This window comes from Oncorhynchus clarkii, chromosome 1 (assembly GCF_045791955.1).
Source record: "Oncorhynchus clarkii lewisi isolate Uvic-CL-2024 chromosome 1, UVic_Ocla_1.0, whole genome shotgun sequence".
Lineage (NCBI taxonomy): Eukaryota > Metazoa > Chordata > Actinopteri > Salmoniformes > Salmonidae > Oncorhynchus > Oncorhynchus clarkii.
The window spans coordinates 65,949,162-65,972,790 of NC_092147.1; the positions used below are offsets into that span (position 1 = coordinate 65,949,162).

The 23,629-nt window shown below is 44.2% G+C and overlaps 1 protein-coding gene across 2 annotated transcripts in view; it reads left to right on the forward strand.

Annotated features, from left to right (window-relative positions):
• LOC139410600 (uncharacterized) overlaps positions 1–23,629 on the forward strand; it is a 46,155-nt gene that overhangs the window by 9,795 nt on the left and 12,731 nt on the right. For both annotated transcript variants that reach the window (XM_071155910.1, XM_071155917.1), the window contains exons 2-10: positions 117–2,648; positions 2,747–2,858; positions 6,105–6,642; positions 6,839–7,303; positions 15,757–15,948; positions 20,176–20,256; positions 20,356–20,468; positions 20,718–20,776; positions 21,020–21,109. In XM_071155910.1, the coding sequence (XP_071012011.1) occupies positions 279–2,648; positions 2,747–2,858; positions 6,105–6,642; positions 6,839–7,303; positions 15,757–15,948; positions 20,176–20,256; positions 20,356–20,468; positions 20,718–20,776; positions 21,020–21,109 (4,020 nt within the window). In that variant the 5' untranslated portion in view covers positions 117–278. The remainder of the gene's footprint in view (positions 1–116; positions 2,649–2,746; positions 2,859–6,104; positions 6,643–6,838; positions 7,304–15,756; positions 15,949–20,175; positions 20,257–20,355; positions 20,469–20,717; positions 20,777–21,019; positions 21,110–23,629) is intronic.

The following is a 23,629-nucleotide window of genomic DNA, read 5'->3' on the forward strand; positions in this document are numbered from 1 at the left end:
AAAGATGGATTCTGAATTCAGTAACAGTCTTTGATATAATTTTGTGTAAGTTTATTTTATTGTCTTTTTAAAAGAACATGTTCCTATTGTGTCCTTTCTCTCTTTCTCTTTGACAGCCTGAAAAGAAGATGAGCAGAGCAGCATGGCGACGAGACCTGCCAATCATCTTCCAGCTTACTGACCCTCACCAAATGGACCCATTTTTTGATTCATTTTGGGTTAGAAAGGAAGCTTAGGAGACAAACAACAAGAAAGAGACCGAGGCCTGTGTGGGGACCATGTCTCAGTCTGGCAAGATCCTGCACCTGTATGTGGAGGTGAGGTCTGTCCCGGAGGAAGAAGGGAAGGAGTTGGGGGGTGGTGTGGAGGGGATTCACCCACTAGTGCTCCAAGAGCCGGACATCCTACCTCAGTCCCAGTGCACCCCCAGCCACTCCACCTGTACCTGCACCTCCACCCCCAGCCCAACCTCCATGTCCCCTGGAGTGGTGCATAATGTTGGGGGCAGCACTCCCAGCCTCACCCCCTCCAAGTCCTCCTCTAGACACTCTGTCAGTTTCCAGCTGGACCTACCGGACAACTCGGGACCGCCCATCCACCACAGGCAGAGTCTGCCTTACGAGGGGACTGGTCACTTGCTCTCCACTCTCCAGCCTGCACCCAATGGGCCACAGCATGGAACTCTGGTGCGCCCCCGCTCCTCAGACATTGAGCACTACCAAGGGAGGGTGCCCCTATCCCCTGCCTGCTCTGGGTTAATAACTGCCCCCTCCACTCCAACCAGTGGGTGCAGGTTCTACGATAGCTCTGGTGTGGGGGATGAGGGCAAACGCTCTGTGGTCAGCTTTAGCTACATAGAGAAAGCCAGCATTAAGTCTGTGGACAGCCCCTGCAGTGCTTTGTGCCAAAGTATACCTGAGAACCCCTTCAGTAGAGGGGAGGAGGGGTATCTGCCTGCCCGCCTCAAGAAGAGGCTTAGTGACCCTGTGTGGTCAGACAGCTGGAAGCCCTCCGGTAGCTCCAGCCCCAAATTGTCCCCCAAGGGCTCCCCCTGTCTCCGCAGGTCCACTCTGGACACTGTAGCCAGAGAAGCCACCTACAGGGCCATGGAGGAATTTGGCTCCCCGGAACTGAGGCGCAGACTGGCAGCCTACAGCCCAGATCAGAGCCCCAGCTTTCCACGGCACTACCAGCAGCAGCTCCGCTGCAAGTCCTGGGTAGGGTCCCCAGTCCTGCCCCAAGGTACCAAAACAATGCCCGTCAATCCACACCTCATAGACCCAGACAGGAACCGCGGTTTAAATGGCCTCACCAGAAGCCCAGCTTCTGACCAGCTCTTCGTTCAAGCCAGGCAGTCCTACTACAAATACACCATGTCCCCCTCCAGTGTTCGCCACCACTATGGTGTCCATAACCACAGGCCAGGCCTGGGGGACGAGAGCCCCAGCTTGTCCTCCAAGTTCCGCCCGCCTTTACCTACAGGGAGGCCCACTGCGATCCAGCATGACATACCAGCAAGCATGTCTACCAGCACCTCGGCCTCTTGCAACCAGAGGACTAGCAGCCAAACCAGCAGCTACACTCCTACACGCTTACCCAACAAGGTAAACTCCAAACCGTCAGATCAGTCAAATGGCAGCAAGCTGGGAGAGGGATTGAACCAGACCAGTGGCAGGAGAAGTATCTCCCAGGCCTCTAGCCCTGACATGGCCCGTAAGCTGGCAGAGGAAGTTACCAAGCTTCCCACCATCCTCATGGACAGGAGGACTCCCTCTCCCACCCTGTTCCAGACTGACTCGGCTAAGTCAGAGAGCCCCAGGCCCGGCTACCTCTCTAGGAGGTCTCAACCCTATACCACCCTCCAGGGCACGGGTTCTCCAGCGCAGCCCCACCCTGAAGCTAACAGTAACACTCACCTCCAGGACCACAGGTGGACAGACGAGGAGTCTCCTAGTGTTGGATGCCACTCCAGAGAGTCCATACCAGGCCAAGGCTCGGGGCAAGCCTCCCCCCTCCTACAGCAGAAGGGCATCTCCTCCCCTACTATGCCAGCTATGCTGCACCCAGTGGTGGCGTCCCAGACTCCTATCATAGACCCTCGGCTGCAGAGAGCTGAGCTGGTGGCGAAAGACAGCCCCACCCTGCACCGCCACCAACCCCCACAGTACATGGGAGACCGGGGCTCCCCTGGCCTGTATAGGAGACAGTACGACACCCTCTTTGACAGAGGGGATCCAAGGGACAGCCCGGAGAGCAGCAGGCGCCTGGTTATAGGCCTTGACATGGAGCCACCAGACAGCTGGACCTCCAGGATGCAGCAGTGGAGGGAGAACGTGTCCGTCACGGACCAAGACGAGTCCAATAGGGAGGATCAGACTGCTGATGGTGATGGATTGTGTGTGGTGACCAAGGAAGAGCTGATGCAACAGGGGAGGGATGAAGCAGCTGTGTTGGGGGATAAACATGGGGTAAACGGGGGGGAGACCCAGGACCATAGCGGATTGCTGGGGTCTTCCCAAAGCTCCAGTGGAGTGACAGGCAGTCTGGAGGAAAACAGTCAGCCAGAGAGGGACTGTCTCTCTCCAGAGACATCCAGCCAGTCCAGCCAGAAGAGCAATGACACTGAAGACACTGCTTCTGGGATGCAGGTGGGGGAGTGAGAGATTGTGTAAGAAAGACTGTTTACAAGTGTACATTGGTTGAGTAGGTGATAAAGTACATTCTCCCTGTCTTTCATCTGTTGTAGTCAGACAGCCACTACTCTGTGCTGGGCCCGTCCTTGCACTCCCAGAGGATTGCCCATGCCAAATGGGAGTTCCTGTTCGGACAGCCCACAGAGGACTGCCACGATTCTAAAGGTGGGCGGTCCTGTCCTGAAAGAGCTCTAATCACTGTCTTACTCCTCCTCCTCCTCTAGTTTAGACTTCCTAGTTTGTCAGCCCCGCCTCGTGAACAAGCAGCTAGCTGCACAATATTCCTGTAATCCAATTAGCTTTGGCTAGATTTGGCTATAGAGCCATCAGGGCCTGGCATTAGTGCTGTCCTTTTTAAACTCTGACTGACTCGCTTCCTTCTCTTGCAACACAAACATTTTCTTTGTTTACCCAAAAGGTTACAGCACTTTATTGATCGTTTAGAGCAGGGGTAGGCAAATAGGTTTAGCCAGGGGCTGTTTTGGTCAGAGGGCTGGAACATAATTATATTAATTTGTACACTGCAAATTGACCACAACTCAGACCAAAAAGAGATTGTATTTGAAAATACTATCATTACATACCTGGATTATATTGACACGGTCACATATAAACATTTTTATTTGTGGTAATACTTAGGAACTGATTTCCTAAATTAAACTTGACCAAAAATGAAAATCATTAAAACATTTAAATTTTTTACTAAAAACTTTGGGGGGGCCACAAATTATCACTCGCTGGATGGTTTTAGCCCCTCAGGCTGCCTGTTGCCGACCCCTGGTTCAGTCTACACGTCTCCGCATCACACGTCTTTCATTTAATGTGTACTTTCCTGTTAATTAAATTTAGACCTTAGAGAATCTATCCCCTTGTGTTTAATTTGTTTTCTTTATCCCTTCTCTTCATCTCTCACTCATCTTCTACCATTCACTATTGAATTACAGTACTCATCACAGACCGTGTGTTATAGGCCTCAAAACGGTGAATGTCTTCACAATAAACTCTACCGTTATAATAACAATCTATACATTTAGAACAAGTCATTTTATTACATTTCCATGGTCTTTAGAACAGGTAATTTTACTTAGTGGGACAAAAATATTGAGGGCTCTATTTTAACAAACCTATCGCAAAGATAAATCTTAGTGCTGGCGGTAGCATTATAGTTTTGGGGGTGTCAAATCTTTTAGCTATTTTCACAACCGGAATTATGGGCGCAGTAACTGGCAGTGGCGCGAAAGGGCTGTGTTTTGATGAATAAACAAGTTCTGGGTGTGTCGAGGCTTGGCCCTTCATTAGCCAATCAGAATGTGCTCCATGGCTAAATATGTGATTGCTTCAAGTTGTATATTTTTGGTCTCTTATCTATTGCGTTGTCATCTACTCCATTATAGCCTAGTTCATTAAATAGCCTGAACCATATTTGCTAAATATGTTGAACATGTTTGCAGTCCACGTTGTTCTAGATTCATTGCTTCAATATGGAAATGCATTGCTAAACAGGCTATATCATTAATACTAATATAGGGGCTAGGCCTACTGTAAAATGCAGAATGGACATGCCAAGCGTAGTCTATAATCAAGATTGAATTCGCTAGGCTAACTAAGCAACCATTTTGTTTTAAATAGGCAATGTCTATATACAGTTACAAGCACCATAATTGCTCCCCGTCGGCGTATAATACAGACAAGGCAACTTAGACATAGAGTTTTACGCACATCCAAATTTTTGACAGGAGCTGGATAAAGATCCAATATAAAGAGAAAGGAGGCATGTCCACTCACCGTTATACAGCTCGCAAATGTCATGTTTTATAAACATCATGGAACCATCTGACAGATCATATTTACACTTCTCCAGAAATAGCAGACGCAATCCCATTACTTTCGAGCCATGTACGTTCTCACCATAAACCCATAGACGGTGAATCTTTTGAATAAGTTTGTTTTTCGTTTCATTTGATTAAAAAAAACAATGTTTATTTTTTTAAACAAACAACATTTTACTTGAAAAAGTGAAATACAGGTGAATAATGAAAAAGGGCAAAAGCCTCAAATATTTCAAAGCAAGTCTCAGTAAACCATTTAAAATCTCTTTTATTCATGGGCTACTTTTGGCTAATGGACAGGATTAAAAGGTGCACCTATGAGATACTGCTAAACCAGCCTTGATTAAGGGGAGGGGGGGGGGGGAATCATATGGTTTCGAAATACGAGATTCACTGGCACAAAAGGCATATCTCTCCTTCCATGGGTAATGTGCGTCAAGGCTGGATAGGCTGTTCGTCCCCCTTCCAAATCCAAGCCATTATCAACTGCATTATCCCTAAGACCTGCTTTTTGTGGGTCTTAAAACGTCCCATTAGTGCTGCATGAAATTGTCACTTTTGCGCCTGTTAAGGACACACCTCAAATATTGCCACCCCTCCCACCTCAGCGCAAGTGAGCTGATGTTAAACAGGTAAATTGCCAAACCTGGCGTTATGGCTGGAAGCTGCTGTTTTTCCATGACAAAATTGCAAACTAACGTGCATAGAGTAATCAGTCCTCTCAATACAATGTACCATCATAATGGAATACAATCTATACATTTACTTCTGGTCTTTAGAACAATACATTTACTTCTGGTCTTTAGAACAATACATTTACTTCTGGTCTTTAGAACAATACATTTACTTCTGGTCTTTAGGACAATACATTTACTTCTGGTCTTTAGGACAATACATTTACTTCTGGTCTTTAGGACAATACATTTACTTCTGGTCTTTAGGACAATACATTTACTTCTGGTCTTTAGAACAATACATTTACTTCTGGTCTTTAGGACAATACATTTACTTCTGGTCTTTAGAACAATACATTTACTTCTGGTCTTTAGGACAATACATTTACTTCTGGTCTTTAGAACAATACATTTACTTCTGGTCTTTAGGACAATACATGTACTTCTGGTCTTTAGAACAATACATTTACTTCTGGTCTTTAGAACAATACATTTACTTCTGGTCTTTAGAACAATACATTTACTTCTGGTCTTTAGGACAATACATTTACTTCTGGTCTTTAGGACAATACATTTACTTCTGGTCTTTAGGACAATACATTTACTTCTGGTCTTTAGGACAATACATTTACTTCTGGTCTTTAGGACAATACATTTACTTCTGGTCTTTAGGACAATACATGTACTTCTGGTCTTTAGGACAATACATGTACTTCTGGTCTTTAGGACAATACATGTACTTCTGGTCTTTAGGACAATACATGTACTTCTGGTCTTTAGGACAATACATGTATGATTATTTGTGCATGGTTGTTAGAACATGCCATTTGACTAAGTGCAAGATGTCTTGGTAAACAATATTCATGCACACTTTTACAATTTGTCTTTTTCGATATCCTACTCTACAGCCCCCCCTAGGGTCACCTCCAGCGAGTCTCCCAAGCATACCCCTCCCTCCTCCCTGCCCCTGAAGCCCACAAATCACTGGAGGGGGCTGGACGATGAGGGACAGAGTTTATCCTATCACAACGTCCAGCAGGTGGAGGTGGAGCTGGTGACTCCGCCCCCAGTCGCTGTGGTTGGCATCTCACCCAAGACGGGCATCATCCGGAAAACCATCAAGTACTCTGAGACGGACTTAGATGCGGTGCCCCTGAAATGCTATAGGGAAACAGACCTGGATGAGGTAATGTTAGCTGAGGCTGAGGCCCAGGCAGAGAGCGAGAGAGAACAGGAGGAGGTGGAAGTGGACTCTGCTTTTGGGAGTAATCGCAGCGTGCTGGCCACCTCGGCCTCTAGCGCCAGTACCATAGTCCACACTGACGGAGAGGTGGAGGAGCTAGAGGAGGAGATGGTGAGCTGGGCCAGTGTGAGGATGCAGGGGGATAAGAAGAGACAACATGCCACCCATGAGGATAATCAGACGTACAGTCTGCTGATGAAGGGGTGAGCCATCCACTGTTCAAACACACCATACCTTGAAAGCAAATATAGAGATGAGTTTAACACTACAGTACCTGTGCCTACCTCAAATAGAAACTAAAATGTATTCATTGAAACAATGTACAGATCTGTTGAACTTGTAGAAAAACAATGTCAAGGAGTATCCCATGTTAAGATGTACATGTTTTTTCCCCTGTAGTCGTCCGTTGGACTACATATCAGATTCCCATTCAGCACTCAAGTCCCCCATCTCATTGACCAGCCCTCGCAGGACCTCTGCGGATGGCCTTGACTCCTTCAGCCACCACTTTGAGAGCATTGTGGAGTCTCACCGGGCTAAGGGCACCTCTTACAGCAGCCTGGACAGCGTTGACCTCTTGACCTCCAGCGGCCCGCACGTTTTCACCTTTGACCTTCCCACCCTCACCCCTGAGATCCAGAGCCAGATATGTGAGAGTGCGCGTCACATCACGGAGCTGAGTTTTGCCCCCCTGGCCCATCCAGAGCCTCCCAGGGTGTCTGTCCCTGTCCGGTCTGAGAACACCCTGGCCCCCACAGGAGACGGGCTCAGCAGCTACTCTGAGGATTCTACTTCAGGAGGGAAGTCTTGGTTGGAGAAAGACTCAATGAAAAATAAGTCTAACTTAGACTTGCCTCTCATTCGGTGAGTGACAGACAAACAGTCTAAATGAAAGCATGGACGTCAAGGTATACTTAATTTAGACCGTTTTGTATCAGCAACTTTGCCATGTCCGTGCAGGAGAAAGTGGTAACGTGCACGGGCAAAGTCACAATCCCTTCACCAACCTCGAGATTGTTTAGCTGTGATATCTCTTGAGTGAATTTGTGTGTTTGGTGGTGGCAACACCTACAGTGAGCTCCATTTTTGTTGTTTTGGCTCTGAACTCCAGGCCTTTGGATTTGAGGGGATACAATGACAATGACTGTCCGCTTTAATTTGAGGGTATTTTCATCCATATCAGCTGAACCGTTTAGAAATTACAGCGCTTTTTGTACATAGTCTCCCCCCATCAAGTATATTGTACAAATTCACTATTTGGTTCCATATCCATAACGTGCAACGACTACATCAAGCTTGTGACTCTACAAATGTGTTGGATGCATTTGCTGTTTGTTTTGGTTGTGTTTCAGATTATTTTGTGCACAATAGAAATGAATGGTAAGTAATGTATTCTGTCAATTTGGAGTAACTTTTATTGTAAATAAGTATAGAATATGTTTCTAAACACTTCTACATTAATGTGGATGCTCCCATGATTATGGATAATCCTGGATGAATTGTGGATTATGATTACTGAGAAAGTTAGACTCTCAAATATCATACCTCCAAAAAAACTAAAAGCTAACCTCTCCCTGTTATTGTAATGGTGAGAGTTTAGCATGTCTTGGGGGTATGATATTTACCATTCATTTCTATTGGGCACAAAATAATCTGAAACGCAACCAAAACAGAGAGCAAAATTTAATCCAGCAAAGTTGTAGAGTCAAAAGCGTGATATTTCTAATGGTTCACCCGATCTGGATGAAAATACCCTCAAATTAAAGCCGACAGCCTGCACTTTAACCTCATAGCCATTTCAAATCCAAAGTGCTGGAGTACAGAGCCAAAACAACGTCAAAATTGGCCCTGTCCCAATACTTTTGGAGCTCTCTGTATTTTGCTCTGATGATCTTATTATAAGATATAGTATCCTATTATGCTGTTTCACAATGGTAAACCGCTTAATGCTGCTTCGGTTATACATGTCTTTACTGCTCCTAGATGACCTACAAAAGGACTGTCACTAAAATCTCATGCCATGTGTTGTACCTTGAATGGTTGTTCCCAATTATTTGGATTGCATTTGGAGTTTAGAGCCTATGATCTAAGCATGTGTGACATATGGTTTGGTCTGGCATTTCCATTATTGACAGTGTCTGTTTTTGTATATAGCTGTTTTGATCAGCATCTGGCTGACCTGACCAAATGAACCACGTAGAGACGCTCCAGACTCTCCGAAGCTCGGAAGGCCTGATGCAAGAGCGCAAATAAGACTAAATTGCCTCCTTCTCACAATCTGTCTTTAACTGTGCCATGCATTTCCCCCATCACATTTAACCCCAGGGGAGTCTGAGCTGAGGTCCTCTGAGCAGGTCGTGAGTCCTAGGTGTCTCAATTCTCAAGAGTTCCAATTCCTATTATAATAGGATATCGCTCCGAAATATGTGTTTAAAAGGACCCTCTGGGTACTCCCTAATCTAGAGGGCAGGCGGTAGCCTCGCGGTTAAGAGCATTGGGCCAGTAACCAAAAGGTCGCTGTTTCGAAACCCTGAGTCAACTAGGTGAAAAGTTTGTCCGTGCCCTTGAGAAAGGCAGTTAACCCTAATTGCTTCTGTAAGTCACTCTGGATAGGTGTGTCTGCTAAATGACAAATGTAGTACTTTCTATGGTTATGGAACTCAACCGCAGAGATTTAGTTGTACCACTAGATGAGGCCAGAGAGCCATTGTTTCTTTTCATGAATGTTTATCCAGAAATTATTTATTACCAGTACAGCACTGTCTGCTACATGGTATTGGATTGAGTGTGTTGTGGTTTGATGTCCAATGATTCGGGCTCAGCAGAATGATATCTCTGGTTAAGGTACACTATCGGTCAAACGTTTGAACACACCTACTCATTCAAGGGTTTTTCTTTATTTTTTACTATTTTCTACATTGAAGAATACTAGTGAAGACATTAAAACTATGAAATGACACCCATGGAAGCATGTAGTAACCAAAAAAGTGTTAAACAAATCAAAATACATTTGAGATTCTTCAAATAGCCACCCTTTGCCTTGATGACAGCTTTGCACACTCTTGGCATTCTCTCAACCAGCTTCATGACGTCATCACCTGGAATGCATTTCAATTAACAGCTGTGCCCTCTTTAAAGTTAATTTGTGGAATTTCTTTCTTTTAATGTGTTTGAGCCAATCAGTTGTATTGTGACATGGTAGGGGTGGTATACAGAAGATAGCCCTATTTGGTAAAAGACCAAGTCCATATAATGGCAAGAACAGCTCAAATAAGCAAAGAGAAACGTCAGTCCATCATTACTTCAAGACATGAAGGTCAGTCAATACGGAACATTTCAAGAACTGTGAAAGTTTTCAAATGCAGTCGCAAAAACCATCAAGCGCTGTGATTAAACTGGCTCTCATGAGGACCGCCACAGGAATGGAAGACCCTGAGTTACCTCTTCTGCAGAGGATAAGTTCATTGGAGTTACCAGCCTCAGAAATTGCAGCCCAAATAAATGCTTCACAGAGTTCAAGTAACAGACACATCTCAACATCAACTGTTCAGAAGAGATTGTGTGAATCAGGCCTTCATGGTTGAATTTCTGCAATGAAACCACCACTAAAGGACACCAATAATAATAAGAGACTTGCTTGGGTCAAGAAACCCAAGCAATGGACATTTAGACTGGTGGAAATGTGTCCTTTGGTCTCTTGGAGATTTTTGGTTCCAACTACTGTCTTTGTGAGACGCTGTGTGGGTGAACGGATGATCTCCACATGTATTTCCTACCGTAAAGCATGGAGGAGGTGTTATGGTGTAGGGGAGCTTTGCAGGTGACACTGTCTGAGATTTATTTAGAATTCAAGGTACGCTAAAGCAGCATTTTGCAGCGATACCCCATCCCATCTGGTTTTGGCTTAGTCCCACTATCTTTTGTTTTTCAACAGGACAATAACCTAACACCCCTCCAGGCTATGTAAGGGCTATTTTACCAAGAAGGAGAGTGATGGAGTGCTGCATCAGATGACCTGGCCTCCACAATCCCCCAACCTTAACCAAATTGAGATGGGTTTTGGAGGAGTTGGACCGCAGAGTGAAGGAAAAGCAGGCAACAAGTGCTCAGCATATGTGGAAAATCCTTCAAGACTGTTGGAAAAGCATTCCAAGTGAAGCTGGTTGAGAGAATGCCAAGCGTGTGCAAAGCTATCAAGGCAAAGGGTGGCTATTTGAAGAATCGCAAATATAACATATATTTTGATTTAACACTTTTTTTGGTTACTACATGATTTCATATGTGTTATTTCCTAGTTTTGATGTCTTCATTATTATTCTACAATGTAGTGGCTAATAACCAAGTTGGTGTTATTTTCATTGCAAGGTGTAGGATATCAGTCCCACCAACCCTGCTAAGAATGGAATTATTATAAAATTTGTTTACAGGACAAATTATATTAATAGGGGCCTGAGAATCCGAGTACCCGGGTCCTATTAGTGAATGTTAATTTATGCATAAGTGTACATTATATAAAACATGTGTTTCCATATGTGTAGGCTTACTCATATCCAGTGTATTTTCCCATCTATTCAGTGAGTGAGCGTTTCCATGTGTGTTTAGCGTCACTGGTTTCACTGAAAGTCAGTCAAACCCCTTCTGCCATGCCACCTGGCTCCTTGGCTGCACCGCCTTTCATGTAAGGCAGCCAATCAGATATGTAGCTCAGCCAGACATACTGGGTAACCATGGCAGCTGCAGATTAACTTCCTGGACCATGTGATTTCAGGGTTTTAAAATAGAAAAGAGCCAGTTGAGTGTGAGGTTGAGCACTCTTTTGGACTATTAAGTCACAGGAGGCTACAGTATTAACTGCAGCGCGGGCCATTGACACAACTCATTTTTCAAGCCCCACCATGAACTCCAAAGTCTTTTGATCAAACTACAAAAGGCACTTTTGATTTGAATCGAAAGCTCATTTAAAGATGTGTTACAAGTTGACTTTGAGAAAATCAAGTTCACTTCAGTTGGCTTTTGATCCACAAGACAACAAGAGACCCATTGTTATAGAGCCAGACTTGTTGGACTGAGTGGTCTGGAAGGAGTCTTATCTTTGGCTAGATTCTTTACTTAATGTGCCAGAAGCCATGTCAACAATGACTTTTAAAATATGAATTAGTAAAACCATAAAGTCTGTTCTTTGGTAGACATGAAATAGATTTATTAGTAAAGGAATAGATCTGGTATCATCAGCCTGTATGATGTCATTGTTGTATGCTACTTTGATTATCTTTCATTTCCGTTTGTTTGGCTTTACTGCAACACGGACACACTTGAGTTTTTACTGAAACTGTACTGGGATTTAAATCCGATTGGGCTACATGTGTATTTGTTTAGAGCGATAGGAGCTGACGGATGTGAAATCAGAAAATAGGTTGGAAACATAGAAAGTGGGAGGGGAGGTAAGGGGAGACAAAGAGAGGAAGAGAAGAGAGAGGGGAAAGGAGGTGGGATTGCAGCCATGGCGAGAGGAAATGCATGCTTTCTCCAGCAGCGGAAAATAGCCCAGCTGATGAGGCATCTGCAGAGAGAGGCACACGATGGATACTGACTGAGAGACAAGGCAGTGAAAGACTGAGTAACTGACCGAGTAACTTTGAGTTCAACAAAGATCCTGCCAAATTATTACCACATACTGTGTCCACACTGGCTTAGATACTTCAGATTGAGCGCTACAGGCAGAGACGGAAGAGGAAGCGAGACACCCCACTCTGTTTTTTTTTCTGGTTCAATGAAATTCAATGTACTAAGGAGACCAGACCCAGCTGCTATTTCATTTACACCCAGTTAAGTAGACCGGAACTGACCTTAAATTTTTTTTTACAAAAATGGACTAAGCAAAGACAGTACAGTATGAAACTCTGTGGTGGTTTAGTTCACTCAGGCCACAGAGTTTCTATCTTCATTTATCCACCATCTTTGCTACAGGGAGCCGGAGAGGGAGGAACTGACCGAGCCAGCGAGGGAGTTAAAGAGATACGGGACAGCAGGGGAGGACAGCAACAGGGTAACGGCAACAGATTAGGGCGCCAAATAAGGCAGAGCGAGTATCCAGACACCAAGGAGGGGAAATGGAAGATAACATGTTGTGAAATGGACCATGAGGCTCTGCTAGGCTCAGGCTGAGAGCAGTGTCGGGCGTGTGGCTGGAGATTCCATGTGGTCAGTGGGATAGACTGTTGACTGGCAGGGTTACCTCACCGCAGAGTGCCGTGGTTGGGTGTGAAAGGGGCAGGGCTCTGGGGACAACATGGCACGCTATTTGCTCTGCTGGGGGGGCGGGGCTTTGGAAGACGGGTACCTGTATGCCCCCTATCCAGCTATCTACCGGTGAGTTCCCCACTGTACCATACCTACATCTGTCTGTCTGTCAGAGGTGTGTGGACCTCGACAGTGTTATGGACAGCAGAGGTTGACTATGTGTTTTTAACATTTTGTTACGAATGGTCTAATGTTATCAAGTCAATGTGAGCTGATTATCTGTGTTTCTGTGACTCCTAGCTGGCTGGACAGTGTTATACAGTGTCTGGTAAGAAATGGGTGATGTACATTACATTGATGTACAGGGTGAGCGTGACAGTGTGTGTTCCGAGGAGCTATGTGGCACTTCATGGTGTTATTGATGGCGTGATTAAACCTGTTGGCTCTGGTCCCCACGACAGCGGCTCACCTACAGTGATCAGCTAGCGGGGGGGGGGGGGGGGGGGGGGTCTTCAGTTACTATAATAACCTAGAACCAAAGAAGTTCTAGAATGTTACGTTGTCCATGGACCATGTGTTGTTATTTGTCCAATAATTTCAGCTATTTTGCCCTTTCCTGACCTGAGACTCGTCAACTGAATCAGCAACATAGATTCCTGTTTATTGCCTCTGTATATTAACTGTAGCGCCTAGATTCTTGCTCTTGTGTAGAATGCGAAATTGAATTCTTGATTAGGGTGTATATTTTTGGTTTATTTAGAAATGTGTTGAGTGAAACCCCTTGACGTGACTCATCTGATTTTCCAGGGTACTTTGGCTCTGAACTATCTGTACAGCAAGAGCTAAAACAGTTAATAATTCATAGCACAGATGGGAACTGGGATAAAAGCTCTAAGATATTTCCTAACAGGGGAAGCAATGTGATTCCTTCAAGTAGGCCTAATAACTTCCACAAACAACTCTCAGTGCCTGTTGGGGGGGGGGGGGGCGAATACTAACTTATTCAGTAGCCACATACACTCATCACTCCTGTTGCTGCTCTGTTCTATAGCATAGCCTGAGTCAAAGAGCAAATATATCAGAGAACATGTAACTCCCATTGTTCAGCTTACTTTGGTTACCTTTTTAGATGTCATAGCTTCACCTGGAGCTTTGTCTGTCCGTCTTAGTTGGAGGGTTTCTTCTCAGTGGTGATATGTTGTCAGCCCTTGTCAACAAAGGCAAGACTGAGCACTTTCTCAGCGTCTGTGTGTGTGTGTGACTGTTCTCATGATGCAGCACATAAGATGTCGGTTTGCGATAGAGACCATGTGTATAACTTTACAACCAACTTTACATTTGACTGTAAAGTTAAGGACATAACCTGGCAATATAAAGGCTGGAGGTCTGGTTTTAAATGTTGAGACTTTTCTATAGAGCTCCATGGACGCTGTTGAATGAAATATCCACCGGCCACTCCTGCTAGCGTCCCAAAAGAACAGAGTCTCCCTCACCACACCCTGGAAAATAAGTCTGGGAGTCTTTCTCTCTCCCTTTTCTGTGGAGGAGTGGATCATAAACCCATTGTTTTAAGAATAAACAAACTCAGCCCCCTGTTACTTATCTCCCCACCCACCTCCTTTGTGGTGGACCATTCTGTCAGAGGGGGTGACCCAAAGGGCCGGTGGGATAAACCAAACGCAACCAATAAACAGGGGTGTTCTATATCCTGAGATCGGTTGCTACCTTGCTGTGGAGGTCTGAAAGGAGTCATGCGTTTGAGGAGGAACTCTCTTGGCTTAAAGCAAAGTGGACTACTAATCAAAGGACCATGCTGTTAATTCGGTAGGGCAGATTACTTCATCTTGTCTAGATGGGGATTCACCCACTGTAAATGCATGGGCATTTCTGCAACGAATGGCTGCAACTCTCTACCATGTTGTTGTAGGAAGGACTTGCTGACAGTTCCATCCAAGCTCTTAAATGAGCTCTGATTTTGTATTTTCTCAAATGTCTGCAGAGACACAAGTCTAACTTTAGTCAATTTGCTTTGTGACTATCGTGGGTGTAGTTTGTAGACGCAAATGGAAATGTTGAACCTTTTTTTTGTAACTCTCTCTTTTTATAGAGAATTTCAAATTTGAAGAATGAATTGACATGGTGATTTATCCGTTCCATACATGACTCATATCATTGTATACAGATTCTCCACTAGGGAAGAGCTTATTAGTTAAGCACTGTGCATGATCTTTATTCTTAAGCACTGTGCATGATCTTTATTCTAGAAATTCTCCAGCCCGTTTTTACATTTCAGAAGTGCAATAGATGGATCATCCTTTCAGACACAACCAAAAGCACTGACATTTTCTGTTTAACTTTTCTTTTTGTCTCTCCATTTGATTAATAACAGTGTAGTTGGGTATAATCATTTGCAATCCACGCGTGTTATGAGCTGCGGAAGAACATTCATGCACAGAACCCTTTTTTGATGATGTTCAAAAATGGAGAGAGTCCTGTGGGACTGTTTTAGATACTACTGTGAATAGACATGCTAATACTATGCCATTCTATACTATCAATAAGAGCCTGAAGCTGGAGGGGCTGGAAATAAACAAATCCAGCTGCGTGTTATGAGTGAAAGCAACGCGGAGCAATGGAGAAAACCAACGGGTGTTTCCCTTGGAGACCATGGATTTAATACAGAGTTCATCTCGGTGTACTGCATGTTAAAAATAGATGGAAGTTGAAAGGTTATAGTACAGCTACATGCTTGGAATAGTGGTTCTGTTACAATTGGCTATATCCTGCCAAGTATGGAAGGGCTGTGTGCCCACTTCCCATGACAATAACCTTGGCACCTGCTAGTCAACTGATTTATAAATATGGCACCTGCCAATGCCAACCGTCTTCTTTACTATGTGCCAAGACAGTTTGGCACCGACAGTTTTATTATTATACAGTTGGCAAAAGGTAATACAGAATTTGAGACAGACCCAAACCTGTCCCGTATAATCGATTGTTACCTAGCTACCGGTTTTATAATAGGGCTAGAACCGCCTCATGTGAGTCATCCCTCCTCTCCTCTTGTCATCTGTCAGGGAGAAGCCAGGCCACCGGGCTCCAGACCTGTTCCCGCAGCAGGACGTGGGCGAGCACTTGGCCCTGGGCAGCACCGAGTCCCTGTCCAACGGCAACAAGGCTGACCTGCAGGCTGCCAAGCGCCTGGCCAAACGCCTGTTCAACCTGGATGGCTTCAGGAAGTCTGACGTGGCCAGGCACCTCAGCAAGAAGTGAGTTTACTGGAATACTACATTTTGTGTGTGTGTGCACGCAGTGGTGTGAAAATACTTTCAAATAAAATTTAATTGGTCACATATTTAGCAGATGTTATGGAGCAAAATGCTTGTGTTCCTAGCTCTTAACAGGGCAGTAGTATCTAACAATACACACATCTAAAAGAATGGAATTAAGAAATATGTAACTATTAGGACGAGCAATGTCAGAGTGCCGCTGACTGAAATGCAGTAGAATAGAAGTGGGGCTAAAAAGTATTTAGTCAGCCACCAATTGTGCAAGTTCTCCCACTTAAAAAGATGAGAGGTCTGTAATTTTCATCTTAGGTACACTTCAACTATGACAGACAAAATGAGAAAAAAAAATCCAGAAAATCACATTGTAGGATTTTTAATGAATTTATTTGCAAATTATGGTGGAAAACAAGTATTTGGTCACCTACAAACAAGCAAGATTTCTGGCTCTCACAGACCTGTAACTTCTTCTTTAAGAGGCTCCTCTGTCCTCCACTCGTTACCTGTATTAATGGCACCTGTTTGAACTTGTTTTCAGTATAAAAGACACCTGTCCACAACCTCAAACAGTCACACTCCAAACTCCACTATGGCCAAGACCAAAGAGCTGTCAAAGGACACCAGAAACAAAATTGTAGACCTGCACCAGGCTGGGAAGACTGAATCTGCAATAGGTAAACAGCTTGGTTTAAAGAAATCAACTGTGGGAGCAATTATTAGGAAATGGAAGACATACAAGACCACTGATAATCTCCCTCGATCTGGGGCTCCACGCAAGATCTCACCCCGTGGGGTCAAAATTATCACAAGAACGGTGAGCAAAAATCCCAGACCCACACGGGGGTAACAAAGCCTACCATCGGTAACACACTATGCCGCCAGGGACTCAAATCCTGCAGTGCCAGACGTGTCCCCCTGCTTAAACCAGTACATGTCCAGGCCCGTCTGAAGTTTGCTAGAGAGCATTTGGATGATCCAGAAGAAGATTGCGAGAATGTCATATGGTCAGATGAAACCAAAATATAACTTTTTGGTAAAAACTCAATTCGTTTTGTTTGGAGGACAAAGAATGCCGAGTTGCATCCAAAGAACATTATCCCTACTGTGAATCATGGGGGTGGAAACATCATGCTTTGGAGCTGTTTTTCTGCAAAGGGACCAGGACGACTGATCCGTGTAAAGTAAAGAATGAATGGGGCCATGTATCGTGAGATTGAGTGAAAACCTCCTTCCATCAGCAAGGACATTGAAGATGAAACGTGGCTGGGTCTTTCAGCATGACAATGATCCCAAACACACCGCCAGGGCAACGAAGGAGTGGCTTTGTAAGAAGCATTTCAAGGTCCTGGAGTGGCCTAGCCAGTCTCCAGATCAATACACTTTCAATATAACATACACGAAAACAAGACTAACTATGCAAAATATTTTGTTGTGCAAGAGATTTTGTTGTTGGCAGACTGCATCGGCACAGGATTCTATTGCGACTCGGGGCCCTACTCTACAGCCATAACCAATCAGAGCTGCAGTAGGCCTGTAGGCAAATCACTCATTTCCATATATGGATTTGTGTCATTCACTGTGAACTGGATTGCATGTAGCCTTGTGTGCACATTTTGTCTTATTCTCTGTAATAATGGTATGGGAATAATAATGCATTTTATTTTGTAAAGAGGTTTCTTGCATCAAACAAGATGACAAACTGTTTAGTCACCTCCTTGTCTGAAGGACAAGTGGATAAACAGGTTAATGTCAAGCCCTGCATGTTTTTTTTTCAAAAGTCTCATGGAATGTAGGCCAACATGGAACACCACACATTGGCTGCTACTGTAGACTGAATGATAAAACAATTATTTTCATATTAAAATGTTATGTGATAGTTTTTTTTATGGTAGGCCACAGTAGCCTACTTGGCCGCTGTTAAATAGTCAATTAAAGCAGGTACAGTCTGTGTTCACAATAAACGCACGCCGGAAGTTGCACAGACGTTTCACAAGGTTCAAGTTTGCGCTCAGCAGACCTGAAATTTGCTCCGTGCTGAAAAATATTAGCGGGAACACTTGCTTGACATCAAAAAGTACTCGGTACATTTCGAATGCTTAGCAAGACAGAAAATTGATCCAATTCACACACTTATCAAGAGAACAACCCTGGTCATCCCTACTGCCTCTGATATGGCGGACTCACTAAACACACATGCGTCATTTGCAAATTGTTGGAGTGTCCCCCTGACTATCGATAAATAAATAAAAACAAGAATTCTGCCGTCTGGTTTGCTTAGTATAAGGAATTACAAATGATTTACTTTTGAATCATAAGTATATTTGAAACCAAATACTTTTACTCAAGTAGTATTTTACTGGGTGACTTTCACTTGAGTAATTTTCTAATAAGGTATCTTTTTTTTTCAAGTATGACAATTGGGTACCTTTTCCACATGTGTGTGTGTGTGTGTGTGTGTGTCTGTGTGGTGCGTATTCTTGTGTGTGTTGCTTAATACAATGTATACAGTTGAAGTCGGAAGTTTACATACACTGAGGTTGGAGTCATTAAAACTCGTTTTTCAACCACTCCACAAATTTCCTGTTAACAAACTATAGTTTTGGCAAGTCGGTAAGGACATCTACTTTGTGCATAACACAAGCAGTTTTTCCAACTATTGTTTACAGACAGATTATTTCACTTATAATTCACTGTATCACAATTCCAGTGGGTGAGAGGTTTACATACACTAAGTTGACCGTACCTTTAAACAGCTTGGAAAATTCCAGAAAATGATGTCATGACTTCAGAAGCTTCTGATAGGCTAATTTGCATCCATTGAGTCAATTGGAGGTGTACCTGTGGATGTATTTCAAGGCCTACCTTCAAACTCAGTGCCTCTTTGCTTGACATCATGTAAAAATCAAAAGAAACCAGCCAAGACCTCTTAAAAACATTGTAGACCTCCACAAGTCTGGTTCATCCTTGGGACTAATTTCCAAACACCTGAAGGTACCATGTTCATCTGTAAAAACAATAGTACGCAAGTATAACACCATGGGACCATGCAGCCGTCATACCGCTCAGGAAGGAGACGCGTTCTGTCTCCTAGAGATGAACGTACTTTGGTGCGAAAAGTGCAAATCAATCACAGAACAATAGCAAAGGACCTTGTGAAGATGCTGGAGGAAACCGGTACAAAAGTATCTATATCTACAGTAAAACGAGTCCTATATCGACATAACCTTTAAAGGCCACTCAGCACGGAAGAAGCCAATGCCTCAAAACTGCCATAAAAAAATCAGACAACGGTTTGCAACTGCACATGGGGACAAAGAGTGTACTTTTTGGAGAAATGTCCTCTGGTCTGATGAAACAAAAATGTAACTGTTTGGCCATAATGACCATCGTTATGTTTGGAGGAAAGGGGGAGGCTTGTAAGCCGAAGAACCCCATCCCAACCGTGAAGCACGGGGGTGGCAGCATCATGTTGTGGGGGTGCTTTGCTGCAGGAGGGACTGATGCACTTCACAAAATAGATGGCGTCATGAGGATGGAAAATTATGTGGATATATTGAAGCAACATCTCAAGACATCAGTCAGGAAGTTGAAGCTTGGTTGCAAATGGGTCTTCCAAATGGACAATGACCCCAAGCATACTTCCAAAGTTGTGGCAAAATGGCTTAAGGACAACAAAGTCAAGGTATTGGAGTGGCCATTACAAAGCCCTGACCTCAATCCCATAGAAAATGTGTGTGCAGAACTGAAAGTGTGTGCGAGCAAGGAGGCCTACAAACCTGACTCAGTTACACCAGCTCTGTCAGGAGGAATGGGCCAAAATTCACCCAACTTATTGTGGGAAGCTTGTGGAAGGCTACCTGAAATGTTTGACCCAAGTTAAAAAAAATTAAAGGCAAAGCTACCAAATACTAATTGAGTATATGTAAACTTCTGACCCACTGGGAATGTGATGAAAGCTTTTATTTCTATGATAAATAATTATCTCTATTCTCACATTTCACATCATTAAAATTTAAGTGGTGATCCTAACTGACCTAAGACAGGGATTTTTTTTTAGTAGGATTAAATGTCAGAAATTGTGAAAAACTGTGTTTAAATGTATTTGGCTAAGGTGTATGTAAACTTCAGACTTCAACTGTAGTTACAGTAAAATACTTTTGATATCTTTGGTTTGACCGGTCTAATTGTCTGTATCTTGTCATTCTGTAGTAATGAGTTTAGTCGGATGGTGGCAGAGGAATATCTCAGTTACTTCAACTTCTCAGGCCTTACTATTGACCAGGCAATACGGTGAGATCTCTTTCAGTGAAAATGGTCAGAATATGTAGCATAATGTCCAAGTGATTTCATTGAATAGTGAACACTCACAATGCTATATGTCTTCCACAGAGCCTTCCTGAGGGAGTTTGCCCTCATGGGAGAGACACAAGAGAGGGAGCGAGTGCTGGCGCACTTCTCTAGGAGATATCTACAATGCAACCCAAATGCAATACCTTCTGAAGGTTAGACTGGTTGAATGTGTGTGTGTGTGTGTGTGTGCGTGTGCGCACGCACGTGTACATGTATTTTTGTGTGTGTATATATGTGTACATATATGTCCACACACACACATTATTTTGTTCAAGTTGTTACAGTTTTAAGGTTATTAAAGAACACATTATCCATATACCGTGTGCCACTGTGGGGCACTCTTACGCTGATATTGCATTAGAACACACTGAAACATCTCTCGCTCTTTCTCCCTGTTCCAGACAGTGTCCACACTCTGACCTGTGCCCTGATGCTGCTCAATACAGACCTGCATGGCCACGTGAGTAACTGTGGGTGAGCCAGGGTGCTAGAGAGCTGTGAAGGGAATGTTGGTAAAGAGTTGGAAGTTTTCTGGTTGAAAATATAGACCATTGGCTTGAGCAGGAAGACCACTGGGCCCTGGTTATAGCTTATAGATATGTAACCTATACGCTATAAAACATCAATACAGACCTAAAGTTGTCCTTCGAGGGGTCCTTAAGCAGACGGTGTGAGTAAAGGTGCTTATTTTTTCCTTCCTCAGAATATTGGCAAAAAGATGTCCATTCTGCAGTTCATCAACAACTTGGAAGGACTAAATGATGGAAAAGATTTTCCTAGAGAACTGCTCAAGGTCTGTTGAATTAGTTAAAATATACAGTAGAAACGAATATAGCTAGATGTGTGGAACCAGGCGCGTGCACACACACACACACACTTGCACACACACACACACTTGCACACACACACACACTTGCACACACACACACTTGCACACACACACACACTTGCACACACACACACGCACACACACACACACACACACACACTTGCACACACACACACACACACACACTTGCGCGCACACACACACACACACACTTGCACACACACACACACACTTGCACACACACACACACACTTGCACACACACACACACTTGCACACACACACACTTGCACACACACACACACTTGCACACACACACACACACGCGCACACACACACTTGCACACACACACACACACACACACTTGCGCGCACACACACACACACTTGCGCGCACACACACACACACTTGCGCACACACACACTTGCGCACACACACACACACTTGCGCACACACACACACACACTTGCACACACACACACTTGCGCGCACACACACACACTTGCGCGCACACACACACACTTGCGCACACACACACGCGCGCACACACACACACTTGCACACACACACTTGCACGCACACACACTTGCACACACACACACACTTGCACACACACACACTTGCACGCACACACACACGCACAGTTGCGCACACACACGCACAGTTGCGCACACACACGCACACTTGCGCACACACGTGCACACAGTGGGATCCTTGGTTTAGCTGCAGGACCTCAATTTGACCACATGATCTCTTGACATCCATGATCTGGTTTCAGTCAGTCTGTTGAGAAAACTTTGTTTTTTCTCCCCCCCGATTGTTGGTTGACATCAGAGTAACTTACTCCACTGACTGGCAAGCCTGCTCAGACGATATCGAGAGATGCATGTCCTGAAAGCTGTCAGAGATGTAATGTTTCTCACCCTCCGATGTGTTCTTTTACATGCGTGATCCAGCATTACGTAGTTTCTCCCTGTTGTAGTGGAAAGGGCTTTCTGTCTATTATAAAGGATTTGAATGTGATCTGTTGACCACCACTGAGCTGTTGTTAACAGCACCATGTTGTGAAGATCAGAGAGAGCGAGTCAACATGTTCTACCTTCCACCCTCTCGCTCTCTGCCTCGCTCCTGTGAGCAGCATCACCTCCTACTCCCTTGTTTTCATCTCCCTCCCTCCCTCTTTCCTGTGTTTTTCAGTTTCTCTTACTCATTCTGTTACAAATCATATCACCGCATGGCAGAACATTTTCCATCTGCCTGCTTCTGTTCTTCCCTCGTTTCTCCATTTCATGTATGAAGTGTATCTTCTTCTCTCTCCCTAATTGCTCCTTTGCTCTCTGTCTGTGATATGTGTTGTGTTCCTACCTTTCTGTTCCACCTACCTCTGTGGGAGCTCATCCCAGCTGCCCACAGAGATGACCAAGCTTTGCTACTCCTTAGAGTCTCTGTTAACTATTCATATCACAGCTGAGATATCACAATGATGAAATATTAGGGAAGGCTCAGCAATCCGCCTCCTGTTTGTCTGTTCTATTGGTGCAGAGAGAGGAGACTGCTACAGTACAGTAGTCAATGGGGCAGGGCTCATATGGTAAATTACTGGTGACGGGTGAGAGGGAGGACAGGCCTCTCGGTAAATGGGAATTCGGCTGTCACATGGTGCCGCCTGCTGTGATGAGCGTTTTGTCATGGCATTATCAGACAGGCGTTACAAATCACTCTGTCTTTCTCACTCGCTGCTTCCTCTCTGTCTCTCTCTTTCTTCCATATTATTCTCCATATCCTCTCTTTTCATAACCTTGTCAGTATTTTGTGTACAGTGTGAGTAATGTTAATGTGTCTGTTGGGCGGTGATTATGCAGGGTATGCGAATGCAGACAGTGTGGTGTATGAAAATATATGCAGTCACCACTAAGTTGCTCTGGATAAGAGTGTCTGCTAAATGACTAAAAAGTCAAATGTAAAAAAATAAGTGTAGATTTCCACTTTTTTCTCTGGGTGTCAAGGGCACAGTTCTCTGTTGCTGTGGCGCATATTAACACAACTCAAGCAACTCAATCAGCATGTCACACTGTTCAGTTACTGTCATAGGAAACATAAACAGTGAGGTGTATTGACATAATGAGTCTGTGTTCATTGAGCTCACTTTGTGAATAGAGATTTTTATTTGATTTCACCTTTATTTAACCAGGTAGGCCAGTTGAGAACATGTTCTCATTTACAACTGCGACCTGGCCAAGATAAAGCAAAGCAGTGTGACAAAAGCAACAGAGTTACACATGGGATAAACAAACGTACAGTCAATAACACAATAGAAAAATCTGTATACAGTGTGTGCAAATGAAGTAAGGAGGTAAGGCAATAAATAGGCCAATAGTGGCGAAGTAATTACAATTTAGCAATTCCCACTGGAGTGATATACAGTGCCTTGCGAAGGTATTCGGCCCCCTTGAACTTTGCGACCTTTTGCCACATTTCAGGCTT